This window comes from Taudactylus pleione, unplaced genomic scaffold (assembly GCF_031769625.1).
Source record: "Taudactylus pleione unplaced genomic scaffold, aTauple2 ptg000386l, whole genome shotgun sequence".
NCBI lineage: Eukaryota > Metazoa > Chordata > Amphibia > Anura > Myobatrachidae > Taudactylus > Taudactylus pleione.
The window spans coordinates 19,645,416-19,664,883 of NW_028284787.1; the positions used below are offsets into that span (position 1 = coordinate 19,645,416).

The window sequence follows — 19,468 nt, forward strand, 5'->3', positions numbered from 1 at the left end:
ACTCATTGGACGGCGCTTCACAGTGCAGATGGACAATGACCCAAAGCATACTGCAAGAGCAACCAAAGAGTTTTTTAAGGCTAAAAAGTGGAATGTTATGCAATGGCCAAGTCAATCCCCTGACCTGAATCCGATTGAGCATGCATTTCACTTGATGAAGACAAAACTGAAGGGAAAATGCCCCAAGAACAAGCAGGAACTGAAGACATTTGCAGTAGAGGCCTGGCAGAGCATCACCAGGGATGAAACCCAGCGTCTGGTGATGTCTATGCGTTCCAGAGTTCAGGCTGTAATTGCCTGCAAAGGATTTGCAACAAAGTATTAAAAAGTGAAAGTTAGATTTAGGATTGTTTAGTGTGTCCCATTACTTTGGCCCCTTAAAAAGTGGGAGGCACATATAGAAACCATTGTAATTCCTACACCGTTCACCTGATTTGGATGTAATTACCCTCAAATTAAATCTGAAAGTCTGCAGTTAAAGCACATCTTGTTGGTTTCATTTCAAAGCCATTGTGGTGGTGAATAGAGGCCAAAATATGAAAATTCTGTCAATGTCCCAATATTTATGCACCTGACTGTATATATAAATCCATATTTTGGATTCAGTGCGTCTCGAACCCGTGGCCTCATGTATCCCAATCCTTTACCTTACCTCTACACTATTATGCCTGTCCTATCTCTAAATAGCACAGGTTGAACCTAAGTGTTCATTAAGTTAACTATTACCGTGGTATCCATATAAAGATAATAAGTATAATATGTAATATGTCATCTTGTCTAAACTCACGCAACACTAGCTAATATCTTAGTTCTAAAAAATCTGGATTATAAAGAGTGCTATTGCTAATGTCATAATATTACAAATATATTGAAAACAGTACAAGAAAAATTGATTACAAAACTAAGCTAAAATATTCTAAAATAATTGCTAAAATAGCAGGTATATATATTCTCATAATAGAAAGGAGTGTACCAAAAACTTATACCCCTTCGTCTTGTTTTTATAAAGATATGTCAAATACCTATAAATATATAAACTGTTGTAAAACTCAATAGACCTAGAACCTATGACCTCATGATCTCATACATCCCAATCAATGATTTTACCACTAACACTATATATCACAACCAATCTCTTTAAGGTATATCTTCCAAACATAGCGTATTTATATAAATAATATGAGATATGGTAAGAACTTACCCTTGTTATCTCTATTTCTACGAAGTCCATAGGGTTCCACAGGATACTTTGGGGTATAGGTGTGACGTCAGTCGCTGGGCACCATAGAGTTAAGCTTTTCAGCCTCCCAGGATGCACTAGGGTCCCCCTCCTATACCCCGCCCCCGAGCCAAGGCACCTCAGTTAGTTATCAAGCCATAGGCCGGAGGAGGAGAAGGAAGAGAGAGAAAAAAGATCTGGACACATACAAGAATCACATTCTCACCAGAGGGAGATGGAAAACCGGTGACCAGAGCAAAGCCCATCTGCAGCACAGGTGCGACAGGGCGGGAGTCCTGTGGAACCCTATGGACTTCGTAGAAATAGAGATAACAAGGGTAAGTTCTTACCATATCTCATATTTTCTACTTCAGGGTCCATAGGGTATCCACAGGATACCTTGGGGATGTCCCAAAGCAGTATCCTTTAAGGGTGGGGACGCTCCTGTGCAGAAAGGAGAATCCGCCGCCCGAAGGAAGCATCCTGAGAGGCAAAGGTGTCAAACCTGTAATACCTCACGAAGGTATGGACAGAGGACCACGTAGCAGCCTTGCAGATCTGAACTGCCGAGGCACCACGTCGAGCTGCCCACGAAGGACCCACAGACCTAGTGGAATGAGCCTTCAGAGAAGGAGGGACCGGTAGGCCTTCATGAAGATAAGCTTCAGAAATAGCCATACGGATCCAGGCTGCCAAAGTTTGCTTTGAAGCAGGCCAACCCTTTTTACGGAAGCCATAGAGGACAAACAAAGCGTCCGACTTCCTAAACGAAGAAGTGCGGTCAACATAAGTCCTTAAGGCCCGCACAACATCCAAAGAGGCCTCACCCACGGAAAGACTCGGTGAGTTAAAGGCCGGAACAACGATTTCCTCGTTAACATGAAACTGGGAAACAACTTTGGGAAGAAACTCGGGCCGAGTGCGGAGCACTGCCCTGTTCCCATGAAAAACCAAGAAAGGGTGTCTACAAGAAAGAGCCCCTAAATCAGAAACACGTCTGGCCGAAGCAATGGCCAGAAGGAAAACAGTCTTAGCTGTTAGCCATTTAAGATCCACTGAGCCCAGTGGTTCAAACGGCGGTCCTTGGAGAGCCCTCAGGACCACAGCCAAATCCCAAGGCGCCACAGGTGGAACAAAGGGCGGCTGAATGCGGAGAACACCTTGCATAAAGGTGCGCACATCTGGGATTGTAGCAATCCTACGGTGAAACCAGACAGATAGGGCCGAAACCTGTACCTTCAAAGAAGCAAGGCGAAGCCCATGATCTAGTCCCGCTTGCAGGAAGGCGAGAATCCGAGACAGACGAAACTCCCGCGGTGCATAACCTCTCGGTCGACACCACTGGAAGAACGTATGCCACACGCGATGGTATATCCTCGCGGAAGACGGTTTCCGAGCTCGCAACATGGTACGCACCACAGAGCAGGAAAACCCCCGGAACCTCAGCATGGCCGTCTCAACAGCCACGCCGTCAAAGACACCCGACTCAGGTCGGGGTGAAGACAAGGACCCTGAGACAGAAGGTCCGGTCGTAGCGGCAACCGCAGAGGACTGTCCACGGACAGACCCTGAAGGTCTGAGAACCAGTGCCGTCTGGGCCACGCGGGAGCTATCAACAGGAGCGTCCCTCCTTCCTGTTTGAATTTCCGGATTACCCGTGGAAGAAGGGAGACCGGAGGGAACAGGTATGCGAACCGGAACGTCCACCGGACGGACAGAGCATCCACCAGAGACGACCCTTCGTCTCTTGTGCGAGACCCGTACACCGGCAACTTGTTGTTGTGCCGGGACGCCATGAGGTCGATCTCTGGAAGACCCCACCTGTCCACCAGCAGTTGAAAAACGTCCGGGTGCAGGGACCATTCCCCCGGATGAACGTCCTGGCGACTTAGAAAGTCCGCCTCCCAATTTAGCACTCCCGGGATGAAGACCGCTGATATGGCCGGAAGATTGTGCTCCGCCCAAACCAGGATCCGAGAGACCTCTACGAGAGCCGCCCGACTGCGAGTTCCTCCTTGCCTCTTTATGTAGGCCACGGAGGTAGCGTTGTCCAACTGGACCTGAACCGGGAGACCCTGGAGAAACCGATGTGCCTGCTGGAGAGCATTGAAGACCGCACGGAGTTCCAAGATATTTATTGGAAGCTCTGCTTCTGTCGGCGTTCACCTGCCCTGGAACAAGTGTGGACCTGAAACTGCTCCCCAGCCCCGAAGACTGGCGTCCGTTGTCAACAGGACCCAATTTGGAACCCAGAACGGACGTTCCTTGTTGAGGTGGGACGTCTGTAACCACCACGCAAGGGACAGACGAACCTCCGGGGTGATCACAATCGTCTGGGACTTCAGAGACTGAGGCAGCCCGTTCCACTTGGACAGGATCAGGTGCTGCAGAGGTCTGGAGTGAAACTGGGCGTATTCCACCATGTCGAACACCGACACCATGGAGCCCAGTAACCTCATCGCCGAGTGTAGGGACACCCGGCGGCTGTGCAGACAACTGCGCACCCTTGACTGTAAAGCAGAGATCTTGTCCTCCGTCACGAAGATCCTTTGCTGTCCCGAGTCCAATAAGGCTCCAAGATGCAGAATCCTCCGAGCCGGGATTAGAGTGGACTTCTGCCAGTTGATTAGCCAGCCGTGCCGTTGCAGCAGTGCAATGGTCAGGTACAAGTGGCGTAACAGGAGCTCTGGAGATCCTGCCACCAATAACAGGTCGTCCAAGTACGGCAACATGCGGACTCCCTGCAGCCGCAGAGAAGCCGCCATGACCGCCATCACCTTGGTGAAAACACGTGGTGCTGTCGCCAGGCCAAAAGGTAACGCCCGAAACTGGAAGTGGTCGCTGCGGATTGCAAACCTGAGGAACTGTTGATGGCGCAAAAGAATAGGGACATGCAGGTAAGCGTCCTGTATGTCCAATGACACCATGTAGTCCCCAGGTTCCAACGCCAGAATGATGGACCGTAGGGTCTCCATCCGAAACTTCGGAACCCGCAAAGACTTGTTGAGTGCTTTGAGGTTGAGAATCGGACGATACGACCCATTGGGTTTCTGTACCAAAAATAGATTTGAATAGAAACCCTGACCCCTCTGGGAGAATGGAACAGGCACTATAACTCCAGCCTGGAGCATAGTGTGCAATACCTTCTGCAGCTCCGTAGCCTTGTTCCGGTCTGATGGTAGACCCATGGTGAAGAATCGAGCCGGGGGTCTGTGCCGGAAGGAGAGGGCGTATCCGTGGGAAACCACCTCCAGAACCCAAGTGTCTGTCATAGTGGCCGACCAACACTGGGCGAACTGCAGCAGGCGGCCTCCCACCCTGGGATCCCCCAAAGGGAGGCCCGGACCGTCAGGCCGCAGGCTTGTCATCTGGCTTGGGGGCCGGACATCTGGTACTCCATGCCTGCTTCCGGGGCTTGGCTGATTTCTTAGGGCCAGCCTGTCAAGGAAACGACTGTGGTTTGGGCCTGCCCTGGGCCCTAGATGACCGAAAGGACGATGGTCCAGAACCAGAAGGAGCAGCGGCCGACGGGAGACAAGCCGATTTGGCTGCCGCCAGCGTGGCCACAATCTTATCCAGATCCGGACCGAAGAGAACTTCTCCGGTAAACGGCAACGCCTCCAGACCCTTTTTGGAATCTGCGTCCGCCTTCCAGGATCGCAGCCACAAGGTGCGACGAGCAGCCACCGCTGCTGAAGAAATTCTAGACACCAGAGTACTAATGTCTAGGGCCGCCTCATTGATATAAGTGGCCGAATCACGGAGATTACCAATCAACTCCGCCTGTTCGGCCGGACAGTCGGAATCAAAAGAAGCCTCTAATGAATCCGCCCAGCGCTCCATCGCTCTGGCAACCCAGCAAATGGCCATAGCCGGCCGTGCCCCCCCCCCGCAAGGGAATAAGCGGACTTCAGGCAGATCTCCACCTTGCGGTCCGTAGCATCCTTAAGGGAGGACATAGATGGCATCGGCAATGTGGCACTACGGACAAGACGGGTCACGTGAGAATCCACCTGTGGAGGGGATTCCCACTTTGCAAAATAATTGTCCGCGAACGGATAAGCCACCGCCAGGCGTCTCTGCGGCTGGTATCTTTTGCCAGGCTGTTTCCACGCCTCCTCTAAATGGTCCACCAACTGACCCGAAAGAGGAAAGACTGTGGCATCGCCCTTCACATCTTTGAAAAAGGCATACTTCGATTTAGCCGCTGGGGGAACTTCGTCCTCAATCACCAAGGCTGTGCGGACCGCCCGAATAAGTCCAGGAATATATACTTTGGACTTAGCATCAGCGTCCTTAGTATGGAGAGGTTCCTGATCGTAAGGATCCAGAATCTCCCCATCATCAGACGTCCCCTCGTCATCCTCATAAGGAGCCGACAGAGACGCCACCGGCCGTTTATGCGGCCGCATCACAGACTCCCCTTGCAATACATCCGACAAGTGCTGTACAGAACTCGTCAGGGAGTTAACCCACGCTGGCTCCTGAGAAACCGGGAGCGGGGAAATAGGGAGACTGTGGGGTACCACCAATTGTCGTGGGAAACCCTGCATGGGTGACGACACCACTGACTGCTGGGATAAACCCATCGGTGTAAACGCGGGCTGCGGAGCTAACTGGCCCACTAAGGCTGTAAGCGCCTGAGCGAAACAAGCCCAGGGCGGCTCCTGTACCGGTGCTGTAACCGTAAGAGGCCGCACCATGGACAAACACTGCCGGCAAAGGCCCTCCGCGCTACCCTCCCCCTCCGCTAACGGTACTTTACACGTAGTACACTGTAGCCGGAGGGGAAAATCACTTTCGGACATGATGGTACAAAGTATGTGACCCCTCTCACCAACTATAACTTAAATAGGCGAGAGACCACCCTGCAGCACCGCACCGCAAGGGCTTAGCAGAAAGAACAGGGACAGTAATAAAGCTGACAGTTTAGAGAAAAGTTACAGGCAGCAGCGCTAGCACAGTCACATACAATGCAAAGAAAATCAATTCCTGCACTAACAGCGCTGATCACTCAACTACGCAGACACAGGGCCTGGTAGGACACAGCGCTGCATACACAGACCTGACCACAGCGGAGGAGAGGTATGCGGGGGGACCCAGACCACGATGCTTCCGTCCAACGCTTCCAGCAGCGTTCACCATGCATTCTGGAGAAGATGGCCGCCGAGGAGCAGAGAGGAGGCTGGCCTGGGGGAGGAGCGCTGCCACAGGACCAGTCGGCAGCATGCAGAGAGGGCTGTGTGCAGCGGGGGAGGTGCCGGCTGTGAGACAGGGAAGGCGCGCTCCCCTGGCATGCATTTAACCCCTGGGACGCCGCAGCGCTACCGCTCTGCTGCGGTCCGCTGTCCCAGGGGGTAGTGGAAAGCGCAGGTTGGTCGCCTGGCTCCATGCTGCAGCCAGTCCCCAGGGAGCCCCCTGCCTGGGGACTTAGGACCTAAGCTGGCACCAAGTGCACTTAGAAAAATCCCCAGAGAAAAGACTGTCAACAAGACCCTTTTCATGGTTACCTGCTCCCACAACAGGGTGTTTCAAATGTGGGAAAACCAGATGTTTGACATGTATGCACATTTCTAACAAAGACTGTAGAAATCATGTCAAACACCACCCACGAGATATTCCACATACGAGAATTTATCAATTGCGACACCACCTACTGTGTCTACTTACTGCAGTGCCATTGTGGCCTGCAGCATGTAGGCAGAACAACTCGGTCTCTTAAAACCAGGTTTAGAGAACATAGAAATAACATCAAAAGAGGTTACACTAAACATAGTGTTTCTCAACACTTTCTGAACAAACATAACAGTGACTCGAGTGGCTTAGTGGTAATAGGTTTACAACATGTGGTTAATACCAACAGGGGTTTAGATACCTGTGTGAAAAGGAAGCACTATGGATATTCAACCTTGGAACCCTATTTCCATCAGGTCTGAATGACAACATAGATTTTGAATCCTTTGCTTGAATTGAACAAGTTGCCACACTTCTGATATGGTTTTGTTAGACTGTTATCTGTAGCCCTCCTTTTTATATTGAGAGGATAGATATGTTTAATATATGTATTTTCAAGCTAGAATGGTGCTCTATCAAGCAAGATCCTACTACTTGGTACTGTAGGACACCAATTTCTCAGAGTGAGGCAGACACTTGGATTTGATTGAATATGACAACAGATTTACATTATCAATAAAATATTTAGTAGTCAGTCATAACTTTTCAATTATTTCCCTGGTTTAGTCCCATTGTGTACATTTCTAGTGGTTAATACACTAAATGTACATATTAGGAGAGAGTCTATAGCCAGATATCTATATTTATATAAATACGCTTTGTTTGGAAGATATACCTTAAAGCGATTGGTTGTGATATATAGTGTAGTGGTAAAATCATTGATTGGGATGTATGAGATCATGAGGTCATGGGTTCTAGGTCTACTGAGTTTTACAACAGTTTCTATATTTATAGGTATTTGACATATCTTTATAAAAACAAGACGAAGGGGTATAATTTTTTGGTACACTCCTTTCTATTATGAGAATATATATACCTGCTATTTTAGCGATTATTTTAGAATATTTTAGCTTAGTTTTGTAATCAATTTTTCTTGTACTGTTTTCAATATATATGTAATGTTATGACATTAGCAATAGCACTTTATAATCCAGATTTTTTTAGAACTAAGATATTAGCTAATTCTGCGTGAGTTTAGACAAGATGACATATTACATATTATACTTATTCTCTTTATATGGATACCACGGCTATAGTTAACTTAAGGTTCAACCTGTACTATTTAGAGATAGGACAGGTATAATAGTGTAGAGGTAAGGTAACCGATTGGGATACATGAAGCAATGGGTTCGAAACGCACTGAATATGGATTTATATATACATATATATGGATTTATATATACATATATATTTTTTAAATGAGATGGAATTTAGAATTTATTTTGTTTATATATATATATAATGAAATCATTGAGTTTAAAGATTTTTCTTTTTTATATATATATGAATTAAAGATCAGGATGTCACTTGTTATTTGTATTTATATTATTTTATACTCTAATATTACTTTTGTGAACTGTTGAGGAATATATAGGATTCTTATATTTGCTGGGGGGGGTGGGTTGGAGGTAGAACCCGCATAGGTGTTAATGATCTATATGATTGATACACCAATGAGATTGAACGGTTTACATTTAAAAAGGTCCATGTGGAGTTTTTTAATCACGCTTTGATAAAGCCCCAGACTTGTGGAGCGAAACGCGTCAGTGAACTGTGTTTTGGACCTAAATGAAACATCCATATCCATTGAACATCGGCTAACTCATCAGCATAACGAGACGAGAGACCTGTGGTCCCGCTGGACGTCAGCCGGCAGCTGGAGTAGAGGCTAGGATCGCGATGCGGCTGGCACTATTAAATCACCAAGGAGCAGCTACACCTTGTCTCTCCGGTCATTTGATCCTCCTCCACTGCCCATTCATCATTCCACCTGCTCGGACGTGGATTATGCAACTTGTAAGTTATTACACATGACATTTTCTTGCAGCATATGTGGTTACATTAACCTACCACGGCTGTATAGCAATTCACTTCACTCCTGGTGAGATCAACAACTATTTAATACAGATGTGAATATCTATGGATTGAGTTATATATATGTTTTCTACAAAAATCTTTTCTGGATCCACCTCCTCCAGCAATCTTTTATTACATTTAAGATTATATTGATATATTATGTCTATCAATTTTATAAGGATTGATTATTTTGTGTGGTTGTCTTTTGCTTTTTTATTATTGACCGGTCAATTTAGTTTACAACAGTAAAAACTATTTCATATTATTAAACTCTGTGTTAGTAGTGATTTGTTCATATCAATTCTCTTGGCTACTTATCTTTATTAGCGCAGACACATACTATTTCTTGTATCTTTGGGTGCACCTGATTTCAGGTCTGTTTGTGTGCTTCCACAGGCACATTGATTTGATCAGCTGCTTAACTGTATGATTGTTGAGATGAAATTCAACATAGCTTTATAACAATAATATATACACATTTTCTGCTTCAATACTAAATTTATTAGCGCTGATGTTTTGTTTTTGTTTATTGTGTATATATTCTTTCTGGGTGATTGTCTTGGTGCGAGGGTTTTTGTTTTAGATTAAACCCAAGGAGGATTCTACAGTATAAGGAGAGACCTTTTGCTTTAACTTCAGTGGTCTGAATCGTGAAGCTCATTCAGAAAACATCTTCACGTGAAGATTATTAAGAATCTACTACATACAACGCTGGTTCGGAATTAATTCACAACTTCAAAATTAGAGGACTGTATATGCAGAATTCAAGTAAAACTCATTGCAAGTCTGCTCCAAATAATATTGGCCCAGGACTGATTCGCATTTGTTATAATTCGCACTATTTAAATATAATGACATTTGGAAATATTTGAGGAATCTCTTAGCGCACTCATTATTATGTTTCGGAATCCATGTGTTGACCGTTCTAACAGGGGGTCTAGAAAGAGGTGCAGCTGAGTGCTTTATAGCATATTGAAAGTATTTGTAATTAATAGTTCTATATTTCGGCACAAGCTAAAGGCATTTCGTTTCATAATATATATACACACACACAAACATACATACACGCGGTACTGTTCAAAAGTTTTAGGCAGGAGTGACAAAAATGTGCTTTCTTAAATAGAAGTGTTAATAGTTATTTTTTATCAATTAACAAAATGCAAAGTGAATGAACAGAAAACTAAATCAAATCAATATTTGGTGTGACCACCCTTTACCTTCAAAACAACATCAAGTCTTCTAGATACACTTGCACACAGGTTTTTGAAGGGACTCGGCAGGGAGGTTGTTCCAAACATCTTGGAGAACTAACCACAGATCTTCTGTGGGGGCCATATCATCACTTCCAGGACTCCTTGTTCTTCTTTATGCTGAAGATGGTTCTTAATGACATAGGCTGTATGTTTGGAGGAGTTGTCCTGCTGCAGAACACTTTGGAGCCAATCAGATGCCTCCCTGATGATACTGCATGATGCCTGAATTTCTCAGCATTGAGGGCACCATTAATCCTGACCAAATCCTCAACTTTTGATGAAATGTAGCCCCAAACTTGTAAGGAACCTCCAGCATGCTTCACTGTTGCCTGCAGACACTCATTATTGTACCGCGAACAAACTGCAAATATATTTAAAATTTTGACTCATCAGTCCAGAGCACCTGCTGCCATTTTCTGCACCCCAGTTCCTATGTTTTTGTGCATAGTTGAGTCGCTTGGCTTTTTTTCCCATTCGAAGGTATGGCTTTTTGGCCGCAACTCTTCCATGAAGATCACTTCTGGCCAGACTCCTCCGACAGTAGATGGGTGTACCTGGGTACCACTGGTTTCTGCCAGTTCTGAGCTGATGGCACCGCTGGACATCTTTCAATTTCAAAGCGAAGCAAGCATGATGCGTCTTTCATCTGATGCACTAAGTTTCCTTGGCCGACCACTGTGTCTTCGTTCTTCAATGTTGCTCGTTTCTTTGTGCTTTTTCAAAAGAGCTTGAACAGCACATCTTGAAACCCCAGGCTGCTTTGAAATCCCTGCCTGGGAGAGACCTTGCTGATGCAGTATAACTACCTTGTGTCTTGTTACTGTGCACAGTCTTGCCATGGTGTATGACCTGTGACATGAAATGGTCTTCCACAACCTCACCTTTGTAGCGGAGATTGGCTATTCCTCACCCAGTTTTAAGCCTCCTACACAGCTGTTTCTGATTATGACTGTTTCAACCTACATATGAAAATGATGACCATTATCTCCTGTTTGGTATGAATTGTTAATTATGCACCTAACTGTAATCCTACAAAATCCCTGACTTTGTGCAAGTGTACCTAGAAGAATTAATGCGATTTTGAAGGCGAAGGGTAGTCACACCAAATATTGACTTAATTTAGATTTCTCTTCTATTCATTCACTTTGCATTTTGTTAATTGATACAACTAAACTATTAACACTTCTATTTTTGAAAGCATTTTTTCCACACTTGTCTAAAACTTGTGCAGTATTGTATATACACTGTATAAAAATGTTCCCACAAAATGGATTTTCACGTTGTACTCTTGGGGGCTTGAACGAACAGCTATCTTTTAATGCTTCTTAAGAGCTTTCTGTAATATTTCAAATGTTAATCCAGTATTACTTTATTTAGCATTTTTTTGGTAGTAAAAATGTATTTTAATTCTACAGTATTGTTCTATTGGTAACACAGTTTGTGAACTCCCTTTTTGACGATACTTGTAATAAATGTATAGGAAGCACTTGACAAGGATTAAAACTTATAATAGAACTATGAAATATGTACTTGGAGCATAGTAATAGTTTGATTATAATTTATATAAAATCTGAATATTAAATATAAGATATTAAATAAGGATGATATTAATAATGTAGAGAACACCAATAATTAAAATAAATGAAATACAAAGAAAAAATTGAATATAAAGTTAATGAAATAAAATAAATAAAATAAGATAAATGAATGAATATAATTGAGGTAAAAGTGTTTTAAAATTGCTGGTTTGCAAGTGCAATATAAAATTATGTTTAGGCTCTTTTGTCCGGATAAAATGGGTGCCCGCTGTTGTGATGCAATGCAGTGGGTGCTATCCCTATCTTACCCTAAGACTTGATCAGACGTGGGGTCACTTATCTTCTCCCGGTGCCGGTATTCTTTAGCCGGCACTCAGCATGGAATAGAGACTGGCGTCACGTCCCGTCTTCTATACAGTATTGACGACTGCCGCTTGTCTGTGGGTAACCGACGTTCTTTGTGGCTCTGTGTAAAAGGAGCTGTCGGCAGGTGTGAATGGAAGGCTCCAACGCATTCCATCCATTAACCGGACTTGATCAAGGAAGCCAGAACACCCGTGGTGCTTGCTATTCATACCTTAGGGTCTTTTGTGATTGGCTTGCAGGGATTGCAGCACTTGTGTTGAGTAATTAATTAATTAGGTGATTTCTACACTTTATTAGTGAAATACTACTTTAAAATAACCCCAAGGGACTTAAGTTCATGGCAATACACAGAGAATATCCTGATTGGAGAGGTGGGAACTATATACAACAAATGTCAAAGAAAGAAACAGAATGGATCTTTGAGTTAAAAACCCTGCACCCAGGAGGTCTAAATTTAGACTTTGAATTAAGTTCATTTCTGGAGAATACTTAATAACATTTGTACAACTATATTTCAGCAATAATTAATTCTTTTCTCACACACGTATTTCTTACAAATAATTCATTTAAGATCTCCACTAATTATTTCTCGTTATTTTCAACATTCATTTTATTTATTTTTATTTTAATTATATTTATTTTCATTTTATTTTATTATTACTATTTATATATTTTTACTCTCATATTTATTATCTTCATCTATATATATATTATATCCATAAAATTTGGACTGCAAACGCAGTTATTTTAAAAGTAGTATTTCACTAATAAAGTGTAGAAATAACCTAATTAATTAATTACTCAACACAAGTGCTGCAATCCCTGCAAGCCAATCACAAAAGACCCTAAGGTATGAATAGCAAGCACCACGGGTGTTCTGGCTTCCTTGATAAAGTCCGGTTAACGGATGAAACGCGTTGGAGCCTTCCATTCACGCCTGCCGACAGCTCCTTTTACACAGAGCCACAAGCCACAAAGAACGTCGGCTACCCACAGACAAGCGGCAGTCGTCAATACTGCATCGAGGACGGGACGCCAGTCTCCATTCCATGCTGAGCGCTGGCTAAAGAATACCGGCGCCGGGAGAAGATAAGTGACCCCACGTCTGGTCAAGTCTTAGGGTAAGATAGGGATAGCACCCGCTGCATTGCATCACAGCAGCGGGCACCCATTTTATCCGGACAGAAGAGCATAAACATCATTTTATATTGCACTTGCAAACCAGCAATTTTAAAACACTCTTTTTCCTCAGTTATATTCATTCATTTATTTGATTTAATTTTATTTTACTTCATTAACTTTATATTCATTTTTTTCCTTTGTATTTAATTTATTTTAATTAATGGTTTTCTATACATTATTAATATCATCCATATATTTCATATGTTATATTTAATATTCAGATTGTATATAAATTATAATTATACCATTACTATGCTCCAAGTACATATTTCATAGTTCTATTATAATTTTTAATCCTCGTCAAGCGCTTCCTATACATTTATTACAAGTATCGCCTTCCTATTCATGAAATTGGTAGTACGGAAGCAGCTGCTGATTCTCAGGTGCACTATTGTTATTTTGTTTATATCCCTTTTTGGAAAGTTGGTGTTTTGGGTTTAACCGCTTCAGCTGACATGGTACGACTGCACCAACTAACTGTTTTTGAAGAGGAAACTTTTTCTACACATGTGCAGAATGGACTCCTCTGACTATCCGGACTCTCCTGCAGGTGTGGCAATTTCTGACCGGTTTTGCTGAAAAAATAGTCAGTTAAGTGGTTCCAATAATTGGTGGTTGTTTGGGCTATTACTAATTTTGGGTCTATAAGTATTCAGATGAGCATACTGTAATAATTAGCACACATAGGAGCAGTCTCAATGTAACACAAGCGGTCGACGGCATTTATCTGCCAGTTACGGTAGGCAGAATTTCATAGGCTGCGAGCAGAATCTGCCTTCTACAGTTAGCTTGTGGAAGCCCGGCAGCTTCAGCTCACAATTAAATCTGGCCCATATTGCAGCATAATTCACAAGGGAATACAGTTATATAAACATACACATACATATAATATACATGATGAAAAGATGGCACTCTTGAAGAAATGAAATAAACCCTGAAAGGGCCACATTAGTTCCGAAATCATCATCACGAATTTTGGCTAACTTTTTTATGGCGAGGGTCTACCTTTTTTATTTCACTTCCTCTCTATACACCAATCAGCCATAACATTAAACCACCTGCCTAATATTGTGTAGGTTCCCCTCATGCAGCAAAACCAACTCTGACCTGTCGAGGCACAGACTCCGCAAGACCTGTGAAGGTGTCCTGTGGTATCTGGCACAAAGATGTTAGCGCAGATCCTTTAAGTCCTGTAAAATTGCAGGTTGGGGCCTCCATGGCTTGGACTTGTTTTTACAGCACATCCCACAGATGCTCGATTGAAATATGGGGGCGGGCCAAGTCAACACCTTGAACTCTGTTATGTTCCTTAACCATTCCTGAATATTTTTTGCAATGTGGCAGGGCATATTATCCTGCTGAATGAGGTCACTGCAATCAGGGAATACTGTTTCCATGAAGGGGTTTACTTGGTCTGCAACAATGTTCAGGTAGGTGGTACATGTCAAAGTAACATCCACATGAATGCCAGGACCCAAAGTTTCCCAGTAGAACATTGCCCAGAGTGCCACATTGCTTCTGCCGGTTTGCCTTCTTTCCAAGGTAAATTATGACCATGCACTCGGCAGCACTTTTCTATCATTGCCAGCATTAACTTTTTCAGCATATTGTACTACAGTAGCTCTTCTGAGTGTTTGGACCATACGGGATAGCATTCGCTTCCCACGCACATTAATGATCCTTGGGGATCCATGAACCTGTCACTGGTTTACTGGTTCTCTTTCCCTGGACCACGTTTGGTAGGTACTAATCACTGCTACTGGGAACACCCTACAAGACCTGCCGTTTTGGAGATGCTCTGACTCAATCGTCTTGTCATCACAATTTGGTCCTTGTCAAAGTCACTCAGATTTTTACGCTTGCCTATTTTTCCTGCTTCCAACACATCAACTTAAAAAATTAATTGTTCACTTGCTGCCTAAGATATCCCACCCCTTTACTTTTCCTTGCTCATCTAGCCTCAATATTTTTGTGTCAACAGATTCCCATTCACCCACTCCTACCCTCATGTTGTATTTATCATAAATGTTTTGTACTGCAGCAACAATTGGTTGGCCTTTCTAGAACAAATCTTTTATATGCAAATAAAAACTTACTTATTTAAAACAACATTAGTGACTTATTGTGGTTAAAATGCATGTCATAAGTAATACACTGCATTTAGAACAAGTATTCCTGTATTTGCAAAGAATCAGAGTGCCCAATTTCTGGACACTGGAGACAATTAGTGCACGACGAATATTATTAGTATCATTCATATTAGACCATTGAGCAACAGCACATGAAGGTTACCGCTTGGGTAGCACCATAACAGTGTGATTTTTGGAAACAATAAATTATGTCTTTTTTTACAACTTTATTTAGGAAATGCTTTGGTAAAAAGTTTTAATCGTAAATGGACCATTACATAAGTTAGCTATTTTGTATAACATAAATTTTTAATTACAAACTTACCCAGAAATATCAGAGTAGATTGCGGTGTCTACACAATAAGTTGGCAACAGATGACACAGAAGTAGTAATACAGCTTTGCAGCTTGCACCTTGAGAAAACCATAGATCCAGAACAGCAGGTATAGCAGCCCAATATGTCCCCAGAAATGGCACTGCTCCAAGAATTGCTGCCAGAGCTAGAACACAGAAAATAAAAAGGATCTATAAATGTACCATCATTATACATTACAGTACATAAGAAATGTTGTTAGAAATACATCTTAAAAATCACAGTAGAGTGAGTACACTTTCAGAATAGCATGCATTTTAGGTTAAGCAGAAAAATACAATTCAGCATTTGAAGTGTTCTAGTGTTTATTTTTTTCCTCGCTTGTCACTTGGATACTTAATTAAAAATACTTTTCTTAGGTTACAGATACAGTATTATTTAGTGAAGTGGTATATAAAGTTCAATATACATTAATTTAATGTCCACATGTAGCCTTACTTGGTCCTTAATCTAAACAGAAGTGGTTTATACCATATAATAACTACTTGAATATACTTAATTAGCTTTAGAGAGTAGCGTTCCCGCTAGGCTGTTTTTAGCGGGGCGCCGCTCCCTGCCCTATTTCTGAAGGGCAGAAAGCACCCTGCCCTCCAGCGCGGCGCCCCGCTGAGACAGCCTGCGAGTTCTGTCTCCACCCACAGGTCAGTGTCCCGCGGGTGGTCAAAACAGCAGCACAGCGGTTACCGCCGGTGAATGGATGCCGGACACATGCGCATTCACTGTGACCGCAGCGCTTGGGGGCTGCCCGGCATGTCCGGAAGTGCCGGGCACGCCCCCAGGAGTGATGACAAGGGGTTGCGTCATAAAGACACACCTCCTTTTCTTTGGACACACCCCCTATTCGGGCACGCGCGCAGACGTGCCCTAGTTCTAGGTCTGGCGCCATGCCTGCTGCCGGACCTAGAGTGAACACTAAGAGAGGTATAGTTGTAAAGAAAACATCCTTACCATAGTCATTTTTTTAGTTGATTTTCTGGGATTGCTTTATGTAGTTCTCCACGCACAGGGGGAGAGTATATGTATATATTACTCTAAATCTGTGTAGGAGCTTGACAATACAATTGCAGCATTTTCTTTTTCTTAGTAAGATCTGACACATGCCCATTAAAGACTGCATCTATGTTTTAGAGTGATATTATTGAGCTATGATTGCTCGTGAGTTGAGGTACTATTGGGATAGGAGGGCGTTATAGTACAGAGGAAGCAGCAGTGTCTGAGAAACACAGTTTGACGTGAAGGAAAAATCAGAGTTATGGTATGACATGCCTTAGATAACGCTTTCTTCGAGGTCCATAGGGTGCTCAGAATCTACCTTGGGATATGTAGTTGGAGAGATCCATTGCACCAAACAGCTACAGCTTTGAAGCTCCCAGCATGCACTGGTCCTCCTCTCTATATACCCCGCCTACAGCCACAGGCATTCAGTTTGTAAACAAGCCTAATGGCAAGAAGCGGAAAGTAGAGGAGGAAGTACAATGTACCCAAGAAACACTCAAAATACGAAGAGGGAATTAGTGATACAAAAAACAAAGAATAGATCCCAACTGAGGCCAGGTGCTTCAGGGTGTGTGCTCTGTGGACATCGAAGAAAGAGTTATCTAAGGTATGTTATACCATAACACTGATTTTTTTCTTCAGGGTCCATAGGGTCCACAGAATCTACCTTGGGGACGTCCTAAAGCAGTTCCCTTAAGGGTGGGGACGCTCCTGAGCAGAGAGGAGAATCCGCCGTCCAAAGGAAGGGAAGCATCTTGGGAGGCAAAAGTATCAAATGCATAGAATTTGATAAAGTTATGGACGAAGACCAAGTGCCTGCCTTGCACAGCTGTTCAGCCGAGGCGCCATGTTAAACCGCCCCAAAACGGTCCGACAGACAGAGTAGAATGTGCTGTCACCTTGTTAGAAACAGGGAGACCAGCATGTATATAGACTTGTGCAATAGTCGTACGCAGCCAGCGAGCCAAAGTCTGTTTGTTAGCTGGCCATCCTCGTTTGTGAAACCCATATAACATAAAGAGCGAATCTGATTTCTTGATGGAGCTGGTACGATCCACATAGATACGAAGGGCTCGAACCACATCCAAGGAATCTTCACCTGTAGACTCGTTTGAAGACTGAAAAGCTGGGACTACAATTTCCTCATTCATATGGAAATGGGATACTACCTTCGGAAGGTAACCCACATTAGTACAAAGGACAGCTCTATTTTGATGAAAAATCGAATATGGAGAGTGACATGACAGTGCTGCCAAGTCAGAAACTCTACGAGCTGAGAAGATAGCAAGGAGAAAAAATGTCTTGGCTGTCAACCATCTTAAGTCCACCTTATCCAAGGATTCAAAGGGGGAAGCCTGCAGCACCATGAGAACCAAGGATAAATCCCATGGTGCCACCGGAGGGACAAACGGAGGTTGCAGTCGTAGGACCCCCTGCAAAAATGTTCTTACATCTGCCAGGGGCGCAATTCTGCGCTCGAACAAAACTGACAAAGCAGAAACCTGAACCCTCAAGGTAGCCAGGGGCAGACCTAAGTTTAAGCCAGCCTGCAGAAAAGCAAGAACTCTTGAAACCTTGAAGACCTTAGAGTCATATTTTGTTTGGGAACACCAATGAAAATATGAATGCCAAATCCTGTGATAGATGGGAGCTGAAGCAAGCTTCCTTGCCCTCATCATCGCCTGGATCACAGAAGCAGAGAAACCTTTGACATTTAAGATGGAAGCCTCAATAGCCACACCATCAAAGCCAGCCGAGGTAAATCCAGATATAGGCAGGGACCCTGCACTAGCAAATCCGGTCATAGAGGCAGTGGAAGTGTCTATGGATAGACATCTCAGATCGGTGAACTAATGTCTCCTGGGCCAGGCAGGAGCTATTAGTATTAACCTGCCACCTTCCTGCTTGTCCTTTCTGATGACTCTTGGGAGGAGGGATATCGGAGGAAACAGGCATGCAAACCTGAAGTTCCACCTCACCGCTAGAGCATCCACAAAGGCAGGGGAGGGGTCCCTCGTTCTGGAGCCGTACCTGGGGACCTTGTGGCGTGACGCCATGAGGTCTACATCTGGTAGTCCCCACCTGTTCACCAGGAGTTAAAAGACATCTGGATGAAGAGCCCATTCTCTGGCGTGTATATCATGATGACTTAGGAAGTCCGCTTCCCAGTTGAGGACTCCTGGGATGAATATTGCTGGGAGATGGCATTCTGCCGACAGCAGAATGTTCGCCACTTCCCTCATGGCTGCCAGACTTCGTGCGCCTCCTTGATGGTTGATGTAGGCCACTGTAGTCACGTTGTCAGACTGAATCTGGACAGGCCTGCCGTGAAGAAGGTCCTGCGCCAGACTGAGCGCTTTGTACACTACACGAAGCTCCAAGATATTTATCAGAAGGTGACTTTCCTGAGTCGTCCACCTTCCCTGAAAGGTGCGACACCCTGTCAAAGCTCCCCATCCTCGCAGACTTGCATCCGTGGTGAGGAGTATCCAATCTGGGATCCATAATGGACGACCTTTGTTTAAATGAGTCGTCTCCAGCCACCAAATGAGGGAGTGCCGAACCTCTGGCGAGATGTGGATCATATGAGACCTTAATCGATGATATGGACCATCCCAATGAGACAGAATCCATTGCTGCAGGGACGTGGAGTGGAACTGGGCATACGAATATGGATACCATGGAGCCCAGCACCTGCATTGCCAGGTGAACCAACACACTGTGTTTGTAGAGTAGACTGCGCATTTGAGACTGAAGTGCGACAATCTTGTCCTCTGGTAAAAGAATCCTCTGACCCAGAGAGTCCAGCAGCGCCCCCAAGT

The 19,468-nt window shown here is 44.1% G+C and overlaps 1 protein-coding gene across 7 annotated transcripts in view; it reads right to left on the minus strand.

Moving 5' to 3' along the window:
• TMEM245 (transmembrane protein 245) overlaps positions 1-19,468 on the minus strand; it is a 267,111-nt gene that overhangs the window by 25,287 nt on the left and 222,356 nt on the right. For all 7 annotated transcript variants that reach the window (XM_088445733.1, XM_088445734.1, XM_088445738.1 and 4 more), the window contains one exon: positions 15,603-15,777. In XM_088445733.1, coding sequence (XP_088301859.1) covers positions 15,603-15,777 — 175 coding nt within the window. The remainder of the gene's footprint in view (positions 1-15,602; positions 15,778-19,468) is intronic.